Consider the following 18,449-nt stretch of genomic DNA (forward strand, 5'->3'; position numbering starts at 1 on the left):
TACATATTTTAATACATGTGTACACTTTAGTTGCCAGTTTATTGTGAGGACAAATGCCTCTGCTCATTGTCCTCACATGCCAGATAGCGTGTATCACGGGGCTCTGAGATTCATTACAAACTGTTGTTCTCTTACTCATCATTGTGTATTATTCTCAGAAGTGAGTTGGTCTGGTTTAGGTGCACGCCGCCTCAGTCGCTGCCTGTTGTGTTTTTATTTAGAAAGCCATCCATGGCAAACTTCCTCTTTACTTATCTTTTCAGCTTGAGGGATGGAAATCACAGTCTTTGTTCACTTGACATTTTTTTTTACGATTTGTTGTTTCCAAAGTGGAAACCGCATTTTGAAAGACGGCTTTTCACCGCTACAGACTGAATGTAAACTTGTAATAATGTAAGCCACTGAACCATTTTAAAACTGCGGTGAGCTGCATTGAATCCAGGATGTCTGTGTGCAAGTGTTTTATCTTGACCTTTATAATCCTTGACTTCAGCGGTGCAGACTGCTTACACCCACCCAAAACTCACCTCTCGCCCATCTTTTCTCTGTCTCCTCCAGTGTGCCCAGACCACTGCAAGCTCGCCTGCACAGACAAAGGGGAGTGTTGCCACAGCCAGTGCCTGGGCAGCTGCACTGAACCCAACAACGACATGGCCTGCTCCGCCTGCCTCCACTACCACCACGAGGGTCGCTGTGTGCCAGACTGTCCGCCAGACACTTACAAGTTCGAGGGCTGGCGCTGCATCACCATGGACCTGTGCTCTCAAGTGCACCTGCCCGTAGACATGCACTTTGTCATCCACAGGGGAGAGTGCATGCCCGAATGCCCCTCCGGCTTCACACGCAACGAGACCAATCGGTAAAGACGTACCCTTCGCTTCTGGTTTAGGTCCTGATGATTTAGAAATGTCACGGCAGGTGACACACCGAATGTACAAAGAGCAGTTAAAACGTAACAATTTTACTTTCAAGGCTCAAACTTACTCTTTTTTAAATGTTCTGTATTTGATCTTTTATACAGAGAGAGCCAGAGTATTACGTAGGTAGTTTTCCCTGGATGATTTCGCTGTGAGGTTTCTCCTCAGTATTCAGACAGTAGAGCCACTCGTGCTCACTGTGTTCTTCTGCATAAAGAATTTTTTGCATAAAGTATCCTTGAGCTGAACTTCACCTGACCTGCCCCCTCACTAGCCCTTTTCTTAAAGGAGGTCTCGAAGCTTGAAAGTGCTGGAGGTTAAGAGCACGACAGACTATTAATGATTCAAGTTTAGACTCCCCAGACTGTTTAGAGACAGTGAAAAGTGCTCGACATGGCGGCTTGTTCTCATCGCTACTGCTTTCGTAGATTAATACTCAGAGGTTTTGAGAAGTGACTCACCTGACATTTACTTTGTTTGACATTAACCTCGAATAAGAAAACTTTGTGTGCAGCTTTCCTCCCTGTTTTGTCTCGTCAGTTCCCAAACTTTCCACTCCGACTCTCCGATGCTGTATATTTTTTGGACGTACCGCTGCTGTTTTGTCTCTGAGGTCAATACAGTGAGTCACTCTCTCACGAGTTCAGATGAGGGCCCATAAAAGATTAAACTCTCAGTGTGAGAGATGACCTTGTGTCATGCACTGAATTTATTTGCTTGAATCCTTTGGAATGCTTGGGAGTTAGGGAGTGGGCAAATGATTTCTGAGTGAGGTAGAAAGGTTCACGTAACATATTGCTTTTTTAAAATGTATTAATGTCTCTTTCTTCTTATACACTCCCTCCCTTTTTATACAGCATGTTATGCAGTGCCTGCAACGGCCCGTGTGATAAGCCCTGCACCTCCTCGGCCATCGACTCTGTGGATGCTGCTCAGTCTCTAAAGGACTGCACCATCATCGAAGGCAATCTGGACATCAACATCCGCCGCGGAAGTGAGTGCTACTAACACCACATTTACTGTTGATTTTGCAGTGTATGCATGCTATACTCAACTCCAGGAAATTTTAGTGGACTAAACTACAACACCAGCTGCAACTAAAGAGAGCATACACACTCACAGCCCCAACACTCAACAGAATATTTAAAGGTCCCATATTATGCTCACTTTAAGGTTAAAGGAAAAGTTCACCTAAAAAGGAAAATTCAGTCATTATCTACTCACCCACACGCTGATGAAAAAGTTTTGTAGTCATTTCTGGAGCTTCACAGTAAAACAGAGCATCAGCATTCTCCTAAACACCTGCAGCAGATGGGGCCTTGTTTTGAAATGAAAAAAAAAAACCAAAACAAAAAGAATATAAAATGGTTCTGTACATCTGGTCAGGCGTAATCTTAGTCTCTGGAAGCTTTGAGATACCAAATTGATATGAAAAGCTGTTATTTACACCCTTGTTGGAGGTCAAGCTCTTGCTTTCATCTTAAATGATGTCTGTTCAAACTTGTTACAGATCTCTGGGCTTTCCGAGACTTAGACTGCTTACTTCAGACAAACTGTATGGAGCCTTTTTTTTAAGTCCCTATCAACTTCAGTTGTTAAGGAGACCGCTGCAATACTGTTATTCTGTGAAGCCCCAGATATGTTTTGTGGACAATGAAGCGTCACCCAACTTTCTATCCACATTATTTATTTTTATTTTTGGGTGAATTTATCCTTTAATGTACAAAAACACATTATTTTCATACTGTCTATTACTGCAGCACCTGTAGTCAACCTCTGTCTGAACGCTCCGTTTTAGTGACCGTCCCTCCTGAAAAGCCTGGTCTGCTGTGATTGGTCAGCTCTTACAGGCCTGAGCAGATACTGCCCACCATGTTTCATATCAGCTCTGTATGTGTTTTTGCCCCCACCGCAGCGCTGAGGGCCGTTTCTGTATAGTTGTGACATCACAGCCTTAGAAGTCCTGACGGCTCATTTAAAGGCACAGTTTCTGTATATGGGGCTGTGTTCTGCGTGTGGATTGAGTGTTTTGATGCTGTAACTGTACTATTACAGCACCTAACCCTGCGTTATACCAAAAAAGACATGGAAATCTCACTTTCTCCAATATGGGACCTTCAGTTAGGCTGCAATCTGTCACACAATACGCTACAGCAATCCTTATACTAACTTAACCACACTTTGTTGCACTTGACTGCTCTGCAAATATTATGATTACTGAGACTGATAAAGTAGGAGAGCCTGGCTGTCTAAGCTGCTGGGATGTACAGTGAGGGCCACCAAATCAACATTACATCTGCTTCCTGTACTCTAACCCAATTATCACATTATGCTATAATGCTGTTTATTTGCTCAGTTGACAGGGTGGCTCACAAGCTAATCTCCACGTATGACAAAGCTCGAACAATGTAGCGCTCGTTGGGATATTTGCGTCAAAAGCAAGCCTGGGTGTCATGGTAGCAGTAGAGGGTCCTTGTGCATTTTTATTGTGTGTTTATGTTCATCCCCTGTCCCCAGATAACATCGAGTCTGAGCTGGAGAGCTTCATGGGATTGATCCAGAGAGTGACGGGCTATGTGAAGATCCGACACTCCCACGCACTTGGCTCGCTGTCCTTCCTCAAGAGCCTGCGTTACATCGATGGGAATGAACTCATGGACAAGTATGGCTCGTCTGCACATTGTGCCTTTGAATGTGTGCATGCTTGTGTGCGCCGACTGAGGGAATTAGAGGACATGAGCAAACCGCAGCCAGGCAGGGAGGTTGCCACCAATATATCACTGAAGTAACATTAATGTCAGAGTGACTTCTCGCTGAATGAGTGGATGGAGGATGACTACATTCTTGCAAACTGATAAATCTAAATATAGCAGTGTCTAGAGACGCTGTTTGCAGATATTGTAGGATCATTTTAAAAATGATCCAGACAGGCGAGATAAGTGAGTGTGGCTGCAGAGCTGAATGGAAAGTCTCAGGTCCATCAGCCTCGCCTTTACTCTGATATCAGCAGCAGTCTGAGATACCAGGGAAGGTTTTTTTGGTAATGGCCAAAGGGGTCATGGGAAATCCTGTCACCCTTCTTGTTGTCGTTTCTCCTGGGGTAAAGTTTCACTCTGAGGAATGCCGTTTAGGATGGCAGACATTCCCCTCGCTCTGGAGGTGTTCTGCTGCTCTTACTTGGACTGCTGGAGCTCAGAGTGTTGGCGCTGCCTCTGTGTCATGTCCTCCTCTGTATAAACCCCGGCTCATTGTCAGACAGACAAACAAACCTGAGCTCATGTGATGTCCACCTCTGTTGGTGCTTAACGCTGCCACCAGGTGGCAAAACTTTTTAACCACATTTCTGATCAATTTAGCCTGTTTATATGTCATGGTTGTAACCTCCTCTTGATCTCCTTCAATTTTCAGCATGTATTCGTTCTCCGCCATCAACAACCAGCACCTGCAGTATCTTTGGGACTGGAATCAGCACAACCTGACTATTCTGAATGGACGCCTCTTCTTTCGTCTGAACCCTAAACTGTGCATGTCTGAGATCCACAAGATGCGGCAAAAGACGGGCGTAATTGGGAAGCCCGAGGAGGGCGACTACCGCAACAACGGGGAAAGAGCCAGCTGTGAGTATTTTCACACAACCATGGCAGGTTGAGCTTCATTTTTATTGCGAGTGAGCTTTCAAAAAAGAAACAATCTGTGAGTTATTTCAGTCATTCAGTGTGTGTGGAAACCATGATATGTTCTCTTTTATTTTGTAAGTGTGTCTCACTGAAGGTTCTGCTTTGTTTCAACAGGTGAAAGTCACATTTTGAAGTTCAAGTCTAACATCACATCAAGCCACATGATCAATTTGACATGGGAGCACTACAGGCCGCAGGGCTACAACGACCTTGTTAGCTTCATAGTCTACTACAAGGAGTCGTGAGTACCCATTTACTCACACATTATCTGCTATAACTCGCTCATATCATAAAATTAACTCTGCAATAAGGAAGAGTGGGTGTGTATAAAGGGTTAACTGAGTAATCGGTCATTTCATGGAAAAACAAAATCTTAGATGATCCTATCTGTCTGGTTTTGCATATTTTACCTCAATCAATAGTAACTGTGTGCACTTCACATTGCTGCCAACCATTTTCTTAAGGCATTGTCTCAGCTTTCGGATTGATTTCCTGCCTTTAAGGCGTTCTGATTTCAGATGACCAACAGAAGAATTCCTCTAATGCAAAACAAAAGACCAAATTTATAACAGTATATTCATAATATCCATGTCTGCTTATTGTTTGTGATCTGGGTTTGATTAACTGTCAGGTTCTTCTTATTGAACTGGCACAAAATGAAACAAATGACTTGCCTCACAGGCAGGTAATCAATCGAGAATTGTAAAATACACAACATTTGTAAATAATGGCCTAAAATATGCGAGACCATTGGCAAAGCCTCTAAAGATGAAACATCTTCAAGTGTGACCTTGAGTGTGTTTTACTTTCATACAAAATGGCCAACTGCACTGCCATGTTCTCTGTCATGTTCTCAACAGCCCTTCCCAGGACATCACAGAGTTCGACGGCCAGGATGGCTGCGGCTCAAACAGCTGGCACATGGTGGACGTGGATCTCCCTCAGGACAAAAGCATTGACCCAAAAGTCATCCTTCAACACCTCAAACCCTGGACTCAGTATGCTATTATTGTGAAGGCCACTACCTTGCAGGTGGAGGACAAACACATCTCTGGGGCAAAGAGTGACATCATCTACATCCGCACACGCCCATCGCGTAAGTCGGTCGTCAGTCTGTTGATTATTTCTAAAGCTGTCTGTAAACAGGTGGACAGCATTTTAATTTAACCTACACTTTGGCTCTCTTGCAGCCCCGTCTATGCCCAAAGACGCCCGTGCATATGCCAACTCTTCAACAAAGCTGGTGGTGAAGTGGTCTCCTCCAGCCTTTCCTAACGGCAACCTGACCTACTACCTGGTCCGCTGGCAGCGGCAGCCTGAGGACACGGAGCTCTACCAACATAACTACTGCTCCAAAGGTCTACGTTACTCATTCTACAAAACAGTAACTTATTGTCTGAGCTCTCTTGTCTGTATGTTAAATATACAGAAAGTGAATAATTGTGTTTCCCAAAATAGTGGGGAAAAAGTTACTACTAGGCTTAGTTAGTTAGTTAATTACTGTAATGTTTAAACTTAACTCTGTGCAGGAAATGCTGCCCATCTCTAAACACTCTTGGTTTCTCTTAAAACAGAGCTGAAGATCCCGGAACGTATCTCGGCCACAGGGCTGGCAGACGTGGAAGAGAACACCAAGCCCACTAAGTCCGACCTAGCAGGGCCAGAGAGCCCGTGCTGTGCTTGCCAGAAGACGCCCGAGGAGAGGGACCGGGATAAGGAACGCCAGGTCTTTTTCAAAATTTTCGAGAACTTCCTCCACAACGCCATCTTCCTGCCAAGGTAAAGTGAGCCACAGATGGAGCGGAGATATCATAGCAGCCTTTCATTGAACTCCTTTAACTGTTGGAGAGCTGAACTAGTCGGCCTCAGTGGGTCAAAAGGAGGAATGAGGTGGTGGCTGACGGGACCTGAGCATTGGGGTGTAGATGGGACCGGACGAGGGCTTGGCCGGCCCGCTGGGTTGGCCCTTTCTGTCGGGCGGTGCAGATGAGGAGACATGCTGAGTCGGATCCAAAGCCTTCTCAGCGCGGTTGTGGCTTTCTGTTTCCTCGGCAACGGTGGCAAGGGGGGGATGTTAGGACCTAGCAGGCAGCAATTTAGGCAACACAAACAAACCCAGGAGAGAGATGTGATTAAGGAGTCTGAAGGGCCTAGTTTGGCTGCACAGTCGTAGCTGCTTAGGCTTTTGTTCCCCACAATGGGGACCGACATCTGTGTTGTGTTATCATTTAACTTGCTCGTGGCGAAGGATGTTCCTCTGTTTCAAAGACTCCCGCTCCGTTCTTCTCACACACTCCTTTATCCTCATACAGCGGGTCACACACAATCGGTGCGTTTGCGAATTTGGAGCCGTAATGCTCCCATCATCAGTCGCGGTGAAATATGGGGACCTTTGATATACTTGTTGCGTCTCACTGAGAACACTCAGCAGGTATCTTATAAATCCATAGCTTTAAATGATGCCTCCAAACCAAAGTTCATTCATTCAAACGGCGTTACGGCGCCCTTCTCTTTTCCTTTGCAATGCTCTTGTGAGATTGGATCAATATGTCTTTGGAGGAAGAATAACAAAACAGCTTTCTATTGTAATTGAACGCATATCTGGCCCCCTCCCTTCCTCCTCCTCCTCTCTCTGGCTCTGTTGATTTGTTATACTATAGCTGTCTAGGAAACAGGCGGGTGGCAGGTCCCGGGCCTGCAGCGAAGGGCTCAGCCTGTGTATGCACAGACTCTCCACTGTAACAGAGCCAGCATTATTACAAACCACTCCAGGGAAAGGACTCGAAAACCGGGGAGGGTTTTTTCAAAAGTTCAGGGTTTAGACCCGGGGTGAGGGGAAAGAGGGCGGGTGAAAACAGAAACAGAAAGAAGAGGAAATGTTTTCCATTCTGTCCCCCCTCCACTCGGCACTCCACTCTCCTCCTCCCCTTTGCATGCTCTCTTTGTCCAGGACTCGTCTTTTTTTTTTTTTTTTATTCTGGAGCGAGACAGCTGCCAGGAAATGTACAGTGAATCCATCTGGAATTTAAATGAATGAGGGAAGAGACCCATCAGCAAACAGAAAGTAAGGAAGGCGGAATGATTTACTGGAGAAGTGGAGGGAGGTTTGCCTGTTTGTGTAGGTACGAGCCAAAACCTGTTATTGGCTGACAGGAGTGTGCATTCACTGTACTCACCTGCTGAGTACATACAAGGTGAATTGATGAGGACTCCCTGGAAGTCCTCTTCCATCAGATCCTTTCGCTGTTCTTGGTTGCTGGTAATAACGTGCCCTGCTCTCCGCAGACTGAATGTGTAGTCACGGCTCCCTCCCCGGATTCCTTTGCGTAAAAAGGTAGATCTTTTTTGAGCGGGTGAGGTCAGGACACTAACTGTAGTAACTCACAAGTTATAAGGTCATGCTTCAGTCATCTGAGGAGCCTTCTCACACTGTTAGCACTGCCCCCATAACCCTTACCACTCGTATTACACACACGAAAACGAGATCCCTCAAGATTTCATTCTTCTTGCCTCTCAGCGGGGTCTCTCTTCCTCTTACTCTGTCACTTTTAATACCGTGATGTCTCAATAGTTGCTAGTTTCACGCTTCTGCATCTTTACATTAAACTCTTCTGTCAGTTTTTTAAAATATTTTTGATGCGCTTTTACGAGTAACCATAGCAGTTTTTTGAGTGCTGGACTTTGGATTGCACCGCACCAGTTATAACTGTCGGAGAGGAATGTTGACATGTCAGTGCGACTGGTCTTTCCCACGGATCCGTCTGTGTCCGTGCTCTCCTCCTGCAGGTGTACGTCTGCTCAGAAACAACAGATCATTTGACTGTAGCTCTGCTCGGATCGGTCCCTCAGTTCAGCATTTTATTCATCCCGATGGAGCTGAATTGATTAGTCGAGGAACAGAAACATAACCGTGAACTATTTTTTTTATTTTCTTCTTTTTATTTAGTCTTATTTGATAGTAAATTGAAAATTTGGTCACTTTTTGGGCATTGCTTTGGGCTCTAGGAAGTTGTGATGAGCACAATTCATAGACTAAACAATAATTTGATTGATTTCTTACAAAAACATCCCTAATTCCCAAAATACACTTTCAATCATAAGCTGTTTCACATGCTGTAATAAAAACCTAGCCACCTGTTCTTGCTGTCCTCATTACATTTCCAAACAACCCCCGAGACATTTATCACCTTGCGAGAGCTCCGTAAAGGCCCCGTATACTGTATATCACCTGTTGTCACTTTCCGTCAGCACGGATATCATTTTCCAACTCAATCAGAGCTCAGAACTCTTTTCTTTGTCCAACTGTCCCGTAGGTCTCACGGTGAAGGTAAGGAAGGTGCCCTGTGGCATCTGTTGCGTCTCTGCTGCTGCCACAGCCACAGCTGTCACCGCCTGCACGTTCTCAATAATGATGATGTCCAGCTCCAGGTCGCTTCGCAGCAGCTTATCATCGGCATTATGAGACCGCAATGCCCTGAGTTTGGCTGCTGGAAATCGGTCATTATCATCGAGCAGTTATAAGCCGTACTCTCTCTAGGTTATACTTCAGCTTTTTTTCCCTTTTAGACTTTTTTATTGTTATGATTGGGATATGTTGGAGAGAAAGTTTTATTTTATAGTTTTTTTACTGTGGAAAAATCTCTCATGCGTCTGTTTTTTTCTCTCTGCGTCTGTCTGTCCACCTCGCTGTGATCTGTCTGACCTCATCCTTCCACACAGCTCCACAGGGAGTAGTTAGCAGCATCTGGACACATGGCGCACGCACACACACACACATAAACAAAGATACAAAACACACAGTCTCTCCTCCCAGTGCAGTGAGATGCTTCAGCCTGTGTAAAATGCTTCTGGGAGTTATAAACCTACAGTTACTTGTTACAGTGGGTTTTACAGGACATTTATCTTTTTGTGTCTTTAATCCACATCAAAGCTTTACTTAAATCAACTTTATTACAGCTGTTGCATCCGTCTGTCCTTCTGTATTTCAGACCTCCAGATCGTCGGCGCAGAGATGTTTTCGGTGTGGCTAACAACACACTGTTTGGTGATGGTAGGGGAAACACCACCATCGGCCTCGGGGATAACAGCACAGATGGCATTCCTCCTATCAAGGAGTACCCCTTCTCAGAGGACAGGAGCATAGCCGAGTCTTTAGAGATCCCCAACCTGCAGCCCTTCACTGTCTACCGTATTGACCTTCACGCCTGCAACGAGGAGGTGGGGCGCTGCAGCGCCGGAGCCTTCGTCTACTCCAGGACCAAACCGGCAGGTTAGAAACTGACTGACACTGTGTACTGATACACTGTGTACTCTCCAGCATGCTTTAACACCTTCTCATGCAGCACTTTGCAGACACAGCCTTTAATAAAGTTGTGTGTGTGTGTGTGTGTGTTTCCCAGTCAGAGCAGATGACATCCCTGGGAAGGTGATGTACGAGAGGAGTGACAAGGTGGAGGGTTGTGTCGTGCTGCACTGGCCGGAGCCCGTCATGCCCAATGGACTCATCCTGATGTATGAGATCAAGTTCCGTCTGGGGACTGAGGTGAGTCGAACCGAGTGTGAATAAAGGTTAACTCAGGCATGTTTTAATCAATTCATAAAATTACATCTTCAAACTAGCTTCAAAACACATTTTAATGGAGAGTGTGATAGTCTTGAGAAATGTTTTTTTTTCTTTTTTAAACACACTCTTTGCCTGAACCCAGTTGCTGACCTTGACTGATTTTGTGTTCGCCTCCTCTCAGCCTGAGAAACACGAGTGTGTGTCGCGACAGCACTACCGCGAGCACAAAGGAGCTCGACTGACCAACCTGGGCTCGGGGAATTACTCTGCTCGTGTGCGCGCCACTTCACTAGCTGGGAACGGCTCCTGGACGGAGAGCGTGTCCTTCTACGTTCCCCCGCCCAAACGTAAAGCAACATTTCTCACACAGTAAACACGGCATATTGACACCTTTACGTCCTTGCTGATCACTTTTATTTGACTTCTCTCTGACAGGAGAAGATGGTGTTACGTTCTACTTGGTCATCATCATTCCCATCATCGTGATTCTTTTCATTGCCAGCCTCTCCACGATTCTCTTCTTCGTGAACAAAAAGAGGCGAGTACCTTTATGAACATGCTTTCCACATTATGAAAAAGAGTCTTTTGATGCTGTTGTTGTACCTTGCAATGCTCATGAAACTTAATGACCAGTGTAGTGCTAATAAGAGTTAATAGCTGTTGTTTTCATTAACATTCCCTTGTGGTAAAGAGTACTGTAGACTTCATATAGAGAATTACTCATGCCTTCCACGGTCAGAGCTGCCTGCTGACTTACTGAGAGGTCTTTGTGTCAACAGGAACAGCGACAGATTGGGGAACGGAGTCCTTTACGCGTCTGTCAACCCAGAGTACTTCAGTGCAGCTGAGAGTAAGAATATCGAACATCTCCACGATTGTTCTGTTGTATTTCGGTGCTTGTACGTGCTGTTGACCGGCTGTCCGTCGTGTCGTGTCAGTGTACGTCCCGGATGAGTGGGAGGTGGCCAGGGAGAAGATCACCATGCACCGGGAGCTGGGTCAGGGCTCCTTCGGCATGGTGTATGAAGGCATAGCCAAGGGAGTGGTCAAGGACGAACCCGAGACACGTGTGGCCATCAAGACGGTGAACGAGTCGGCAAGCATGAGGGAGCGCATTGAGTTTTTGAACGAAGCCTCCGTCATGAAGGAGTTCAACTGTCACCATGTGGTAAGAGAGAAAAAGCCTTCAATAAATGCATCAATCATTACAATATGGCTAAAAATACACCAACATATACAGATGGTGCTCCCTATTATCATTATTCCCTGATTAATCTGCATACATGCAGAGAGACAGGTGTCAGCGGGTCACGAGTACAGGGTGGTTGCCTCTACTCAGGCAGCTACAGCCCGAGGCCGGATTCAGCCTCCTGGAGATTGTGTACATTCTCACGTCAGCATGATCACAGCCTCATTAATTACGTTAAATGGATGTGTTAAAAGATTTTCCCTTTGGAAAGCTGCTGTTACAACCTTTTTTTATTATTATTTTTATCAAGCCCAGCTGCTACAAAGCCAAACAATCAAATATTAAATTCACTTTGAATAATTTAAAGGAAATGGATTTTTTTTAATAATCTTCAAAGTAAGTTAAAGAGAACAGTATTTTGTATATACGTTAATGTGAAATACAGAAAGTTGAATACCTAATTTTATACAGTATTCAATAATCAGGATTCAATATCCAAGATTGATTTAATTGTCGTTATACAACCAGAGGTGTACAGTGAAATGATAGATGTAGTCCCTTTTATGATAAAACAAATTCATATAAATGGATGATCAAATAATAAATCATTAAAATAAACCAAATTGTGTCAGGTGGGTTGTGGAGAATAAATTGAGGAGTCTTGAAGCCAGAAGAAGAGGAATTATACTATAAAATAATGAATAATAAATAACACTGGTTATGAAATACATGCGCCGTCAGACATCAATCAAGCTGTGACAACAGTTGAACCTAACAGAGAGAGAGTCAAATGTTTTTCCAACAATGTAATAGTTATTTTTTGTTTTTCTGATGTGTTCCTGGAGCTGTTTCACCACCATCTGTTGTTAGTTTGATTTTTCTTCCAGCTGTGAGCTTCTCCTTCCTCCCTTTGTGCATTGCATTGTGGGTGAATTATATCCATCAACACTAAAAAATGATTTTTTTTTTTGGTGTAGTGCTTGCTGACTGTTACTCACTGAGTTTGTCACTTTTCCTTTATGAACGCACAGACTTTACATGTAGTCCAAGCTTTTGACTCGTCCCTTCTGACCTGAGCTGTGTTGTGATTGGTGTAGGTGCGGCTGCTGGGCGTGGTCTCTCAGGGACAGCCAACCTTGGTGATTATGGAGCTGATGACCCGTGGAGATCTCAAGAGCCACCTGCGCTCTCTGCGCAAAGAAGTAAGCAGCTTTTCCTCACATGCACACATAAACACACTCTTCAGCTGTGTATCAGATGTTGTCTCTCTCATACAGAAATAAAGTCAGTGTGATTTGTCATCCACAGGGTGTGTTAAAAAGACTTGAAATGTCTTAAATTCATTGTTATAAATATGTAAGGCCTTAAAGTCAATAAATAGTGATTAAGTTGCCACAAACATCCTTAAATGTATTTTTCATACTGAGTCAAGCTCTTCTGGGTAAAAGATTTTACAAATGTCTAAACCTACTAAACCTCTTAACTTTATACTTGCACTGTTGGCAAAATGTCGAATAACTCACTCTCACTCACTCTGAAAAACATTTTCCAACATAAAACCTGTCTCTGCACAGGACTACATGCATACCCCTTACCTTTACACTTCCCCGCAGTGCTTGGATAAGTAAAAGTTGATTTATCAAAAAATCCAAGTCTTAAATTCTGGGTTCCCACACCTTTTTAAACATCAGATCAAGGACTTTTAAAGGACTTTCCAGGCCTAATTCCCCTCAAATTCAAGGACCCAGCATGACATAGTTTGAGACACGTATCAAGATGAATTACTGTTACAACACTGAGAAGGTTATAATGAGAAATCGCAGGCTTTAGAGAAACTCACAGATGACAAATAAAAAAAAGAGAGAGGCTTGAATGTGTGAACGCTTCTCAATTGTGCTGCTCTGTTACGGTGACGGCAGGGAGACACACATGCAGGCAGCGAAACGTAGCCCGTTATCTAATGTTTATTTTGAACTCTTGCACAAAATATATCGTAAATTCCAATAATTTAAGCCCTTTATTTCCCCCCTCACACTTACAAACTGTCAGGGATTTCAAGGACCAGTGGTAACCCTGTAAATTTGGTCAAAGTTACCTTGAAAAGTTCTTAAAAAGCATTACATTTGAGTGTCTGATAAGTGTAGTCATCCTGCACATACAGCCTCCATCCCTCCCTTCGTAATGCTGAACTGTAACCACTGTGTTGTGGAAAGCATAAGAAGATGACACGAGGACTGACTGAACAGTGTTTTTTTGGTACTCTTTCCCCTCTCACCTCATCCCCTCTCACTCTGCAACAGAATTCCACCAGCCAGGTCCTGCCCCCGCTTAAAAAGATGATCCAGATGGCGGGGGAAATCGCCGACGGCATGTCGTACCTAAATGCCAACAAATTTGTCCACAGAGATCTGGCTGCCAGAAACTGCATGGTAGCCGAGGACTTCACTGTGAAGATTGGAGGTAAGTCGAGTTAATACGATGCCGTGAGCCGTCCCTGGTCGCTCGGAGCTGAACCCACTCCACCGGCCTTGAAAAATAAGTGTTTGGATTTTCAGTGAGTGCCTGAGGCAGCGGTATCTTAATGTAGATGGACAGAGGGAGGGAGGAGGCGAAGGAACGGATGAGTTCTGAGTAGCTTCCTCTCCCACACAGAATGAGCGATGTTTAGTGGCTTCCCCAACCTCTTTCTCCATTTTTCTCCTCAGATTTTGGCATGACCAGAGATATTTATGAGACGGATTACTACCGAAAAGGAGGGAAGGGCCTGCTGCCTGTCCGCTGGATGTCTCCAGAGTCGCTAAAAGATGGCGTGTTCACAACGATGTCTGATGTCTGGTATGAGAACACATCACTCTGTTACACACACTCACAATCCTGCATTATACATGTATAAACCTTCCCTAATCCAGGGGGCTTGCAAAAGTATTCCAGAAATGTCTCCATGTTGCGTGTGGATACGCTTAAACATTTCATGCTGTGGAGTCCAAACTATAAAAACACACAGATCAGCTCTCGGCCCGTATTCTTAACAACATTCTTTACTTAACAGTGCGAACATGCATTTCCTGCCCTCCGTCCTCTCTGAGTGTGCTCTGACAGCAAGAACGTCCAAAACCATCAAAAATCTTGTGGTTTCCAGCTGGAAATTCCTCTCTCCCTGATAGAGGAGTATAGAACGAGATTAATCTTTTTTTACTGAAACCTTGTTTTTTTTTTTTTAATGCCAGCCTGTGGTGAAATCTCAGCTGGCAGCGTTTTCTGCCACGTTTTTCTATGTGAAGCGATACAGTCGTCGTAGAAATACAAGTGTTTACTAGCTCCCTCTCAAGTTTTTGTTTCCCAACTCAAACTGTCCCACGGGTCAGTCCCTAAGAGTGGTCTTAAACTGCTCCAGATGTTTTCAAATGATAGGTTGCAGTGCCAGCACAAACCCACCTCCACATTTGCGTACTGCATCTTCGTCTTTGATGTAGCGCAGATGAACTTTACTGTAAGACGAACCCGTTCTGGTCTCCTCTGGAATCCACAAGTAGGTGACTTTTATTTTGTTGATCAGGAAAGCTGTCTGAACGTGGCTTCGTCTGTCAGCACAAGGCTGTTTCGGCCACTTATGCGCTGCAGTGTTGTAATAAGACGGTGGAGTTGACTCTCAGAACTCATGCCAGTGGTGAGAATATGACTAGCAAGAGTGAACAAATATTGTGGTCTTTGTTAGTCGAGTTCAGAATTTTCCTCAGGAATAGTCTCACAGTAATCTCAGAGCAGGGTAGCTTGAGGTTAAACTGAGGTGATGTTTACTATACTGAGGCTCGACCTGCTGTAATGAAATTACTCTGAATCACTGAGTTGTACACCAAAACAATGGGTAGGCTGCCAGGTTTTAGGTTTAGCCCTCTGTAAAATGTTGTCAGGTCACGATGACTATTCGATTTCAGCCAACAGGTCACTTATGCTCTCGGTAATGAAGAAAGTTAAAGGTGCAGTACCACTTTAGAGCAGAAATCCACATCAAGCTGAATATTACACATACAGTTAATAATGAATTTAAATGTCACACCAGTTCAGAATACTGTTTATATTAAAAAAAGTATCTTAAAGCTGAATTAATAGATTTTTTTTAGCTACTTTGGGTCAGCGCAGTAAGCTGTAAACACATCACAGACATAATATCACCTTCATAACTGTGGAAGTGTGTGGGACCACAGAGTCGGGTGAGAGTTCTTCCTGCGAGCGTCATTCAAGCCAATATTAATATAAAAACATTGACGCAGCTTTAAAGGACCAGAACAGTGTTTTCCTCTCTTCATTAAGTATATTCTGCTGGGTTTGCATAAAGAAATCACACATAGACCACATCAGCTACTACTGCTGTTCTGCAGTGGAACTAGGTGCATAAAAGCAGACATTATATTCACTGTAATGGATGATCTAATTCAAGCATGTGAGCAGTCTTTTAGTGAAGGCAAACTAACCACTGGCTGCCTGAAAGGTTCAAAAGTGAAAAACACTGACAGAATAATGATGTTATTGCTTTCAGACATTCATCAGACACTATTCAATAAACACATTTAATGAATCTTCTGATAAAGGTTTGAGCACTAAAACGTCTTTAATAAAGCGAGGTCAAGTGAGCGAAAGTGTAGCTGGAGTTGCAGTGGTATGAGAATTTCACGGGACGATAATAATCTCAGAAAATATCACGGTATACAGTATTACACAGTTATTATAATTAGTCAGTCAATCAGTTATAATGACCCTGAACGGATTGAAAACGGATTATTTTGGTGTCTTTAAAGTCAAGAGTTTTTTATTTTTAATCATACAGTTTTAGTTTTGATACTAAAAAACACTGCAGGAAGTCCTTTCCTGCAGTGTTTTTTAGTATCAAAACTGTCCTAACAGGTCAAAACACAAGTTTGGCTCTTTTAAATGTAATATTTATTCACAATCCTGATTCCCCAAAAAGTTAGGACGCTGTGTAAATTGTAGATAAAAACGCAATGCAATCGTTTGCAAACAAACTGTGTTTACCGGCAAGTGCTCCTGAGCCCGCGTAGCAATAACCTTCATACAATCACGTGTTTCACAAAGTGGTGAACCTCGCCCTGTCCTTGCTTGTGAATGACTGAGCCCTTCCAGGACGCTCCTTTGCATCAGATAAGGGGCAAAAATGTCTTAACCTGTCGTCTCTCTCCTTATTGTAGGTCATTTGGCGTCGTGCTGTGGGAGATCGCCACCTTAGCAGAGCAGCCTTACCAGGGCATGTCCAATGAACAAGTGCTGCGCTTTGTCATGGAGGGAGGACTCTTGGACAAACCAGACAACTGCCCTGACATGCTGTGAGTCTCCTTCTTCCTGTGATCAATAACTGCATATTACCCCCCCTTGAGGCCTTCCAGGTGTATGTTCCAACACTCTCAAAGGATGCATTGTTTTATCCTCTGCTGCCACCCCATCGCCCGCCGACTGTCCCATTAATATTTTGCCCGGCGTCTATTTTAAGTTGTGTGTCTAAGTGTGTAGGATATCATGTGGTGTGTACGCTAAGGTAGAGCCAAGATGAGGCCTGACATTAACGTCACAGGTTAAATGTGGCCGGTTGACGGCATTGCCCCGGCGGTCAGCTGGCAGCGCGAAGCCTCCTCACCCGTCAGCCTCGGCCCATAGAAGGGATGCCACGACCCGTGTGTGAAAGATGCCCCTCATTCCTGCCGTCGGGAATGGACATGAGGAGGGCGACGGTGTCAGTCCGTCAGCAAAAGGGAACCGGAGAGACAACATTCATAAATTCATTTATAATTCGATAATGAATCACCCTGGCTGTTGGAGGAGAGAAAACACAGCACAGCCTGCTTGTCAGCGTGCAACGCTGCATATATGCATTTCTCCCCTCTCTCTCTCTCTCTGACCTCAATGAGAAGGCATTCTGCTCCCTCTCCCCTCCCACTCTCCACGGCTGACCTCACCTTAGAAAAAGAGTGCGAGCAGAAAAAAGAAGAGGGCCGAGTGTTGTGCAGACACAGACCTCCGGTTTCTATGGCAGCCTGACTGTTTTGTCCTGATTACAGGAGTGTGTGGATTGTGTTACAGAGGTGGTGGTGGTGCTAGTGGTGGTGGTGGTGGTGGTGGTGGTGGGGGGGGATTTGCCTCCCGAAGTCAGGCTGCCGCTGCTGGTCGCCTCTGCTGCAGTGACTTAACAGAGATTTCCAGAAGAGTGCTGAAGTGTAGTAAAGCCCGACGTCCACACAAAGACTAAATAGAACGATACGAGACGAGAGAGCAGGAAGGATAAAAGACAAAAGGGATGAGTCATATTTGGAGAGCTTTCAATGTCTCCTCCTTGTGCTGTCTTCTTTCCCATGGTCAGGTAGCTGTAGGTCACTGATTGGGTTTCCCATGTTTCTGTCTCCAGTTTCCTAAAGACAAAAGTGCATTCTTGCTCTCCCGCTCTCTCTCGCCAGGATTGGGGCGAAAATAAAAGGCAGACTCTGCGATCATATTAAACATCATGATTTATTGAGGAGTGTGCAGTGTCTCTTTCAGTGCTATTATACATCAAGGTTTCATCACGCCGAGGATGTTGCATGTGTGAAGTTTTGCTGCTCTGTCGCAAAAGAGTACTGCTGAGAATTAAACGTTTACGATCGGTGTTTGAAGACTGCTCTTCACCCTCACTTAGGCAGAAAAAGCGTCTGTTTCTTATTTTTATCTGATTGTTTTGATCTGGTGAGATTTTGGCTGACCTAGTGCAGATTACTTTTGTGAAAGCCTTTTATTATGAAAGCACCGATCTTAACATCGGTATCGGCCGATATTTGGCTTTATGACTGCTCACGGAGATGAAGCTGACATTCACAGATGAAAGTGGCCGATTTTTATCTGTTTTGATACATTCATCAGCGACCGGGTTCCCACATCCCTTCATATTTTAAAGCAACATTATGTAGAAATTGGCATTTTGTGCAATTTGGCGCCCCCCGCAGTTTCTGAGTGCAACACCAGCTTCTTGGCCAAATATGTTGACACACACACACACACACACAGGATTTGATTAGTTATTGCTATACTCAAAATATGATCAAGACACAATTGTACAGATAAAC

General features: G+C 44.4%; 1 protein-coding gene across 1 annotated transcript in view; it reads left to right on the plus strand.

The window, feature by feature from the left end:
- The window catches only part of igf1ra (insulin-like growth factor 1a receptor), an 80,261-nt gene that overhangs the window by 55,021 nt on the left and 6,791 nt on the right, over window positions 1-18,449 (plus strand). Inside the window, exons 3-20 of the mRNA XM_084363634.1 lie at window positions 559-859; window positions 1,775-1,911; window positions 3,435-3,579; window positions 4,326-4,534; window positions 4,709-4,835; window positions 5,455-5,690; window positions 5,785-5,952; window positions 6,169-6,373; window positions 9,583-9,863; window positions 9,994-10,136; window positions 10,339-10,504; window positions 10,593-10,695; window positions 10,937-11,007; window positions 11,096-11,325; window positions 12,444-12,548; window positions 13,647-13,806; window positions 14,052-14,181; window positions 16,551-16,685. Coding sequence (XP_084219760.1) covers window positions 559-859; window positions 1,775-1,911; window positions 3,435-3,579; window positions 4,326-4,534; window positions 4,709-4,835; window positions 5,455-5,690; window positions 5,785-5,952; window positions 6,169-6,373; window positions 9,583-9,863; window positions 9,994-10,136; window positions 10,339-10,504; window positions 10,593-10,695; window positions 10,937-11,007; window positions 11,096-11,325; window positions 12,444-12,548; window positions 13,647-13,806; window positions 14,052-14,181; window positions 16,551-16,685 — 3,052 coding nt within the window. The remainder of the gene's footprint in view (window positions 1-558; window positions 860-1,774; window positions 1,912-3,434; window positions 3,580-4,325; window positions 4,535-4,708; window positions 4,836-5,454; window positions 5,691-5,784; window positions 5,953-6,168; window positions 6,374-9,582; window positions 9,864-9,993; window positions 10,137-10,338; window positions 10,505-10,592; window positions 10,696-10,936; window positions 11,008-11,095; window positions 11,326-12,443; window positions 12,549-13,646; window positions 13,807-14,051; window positions 14,182-16,550; window positions 16,686-18,449) is intronic.

The sequence above is a fragment of the Pagrus pagrus genome (genome assembly GCF_965226575.1).
Source record: "Pagrus pagrus genome assembly, chromosome: 10".
In the NCBI taxonomy this organism is placed as follows: Eukaryota; Metazoa; Chordata; class Actinopteri; order Spariformes; family Sparidae; genus Pagrus; species Pagrus pagrus.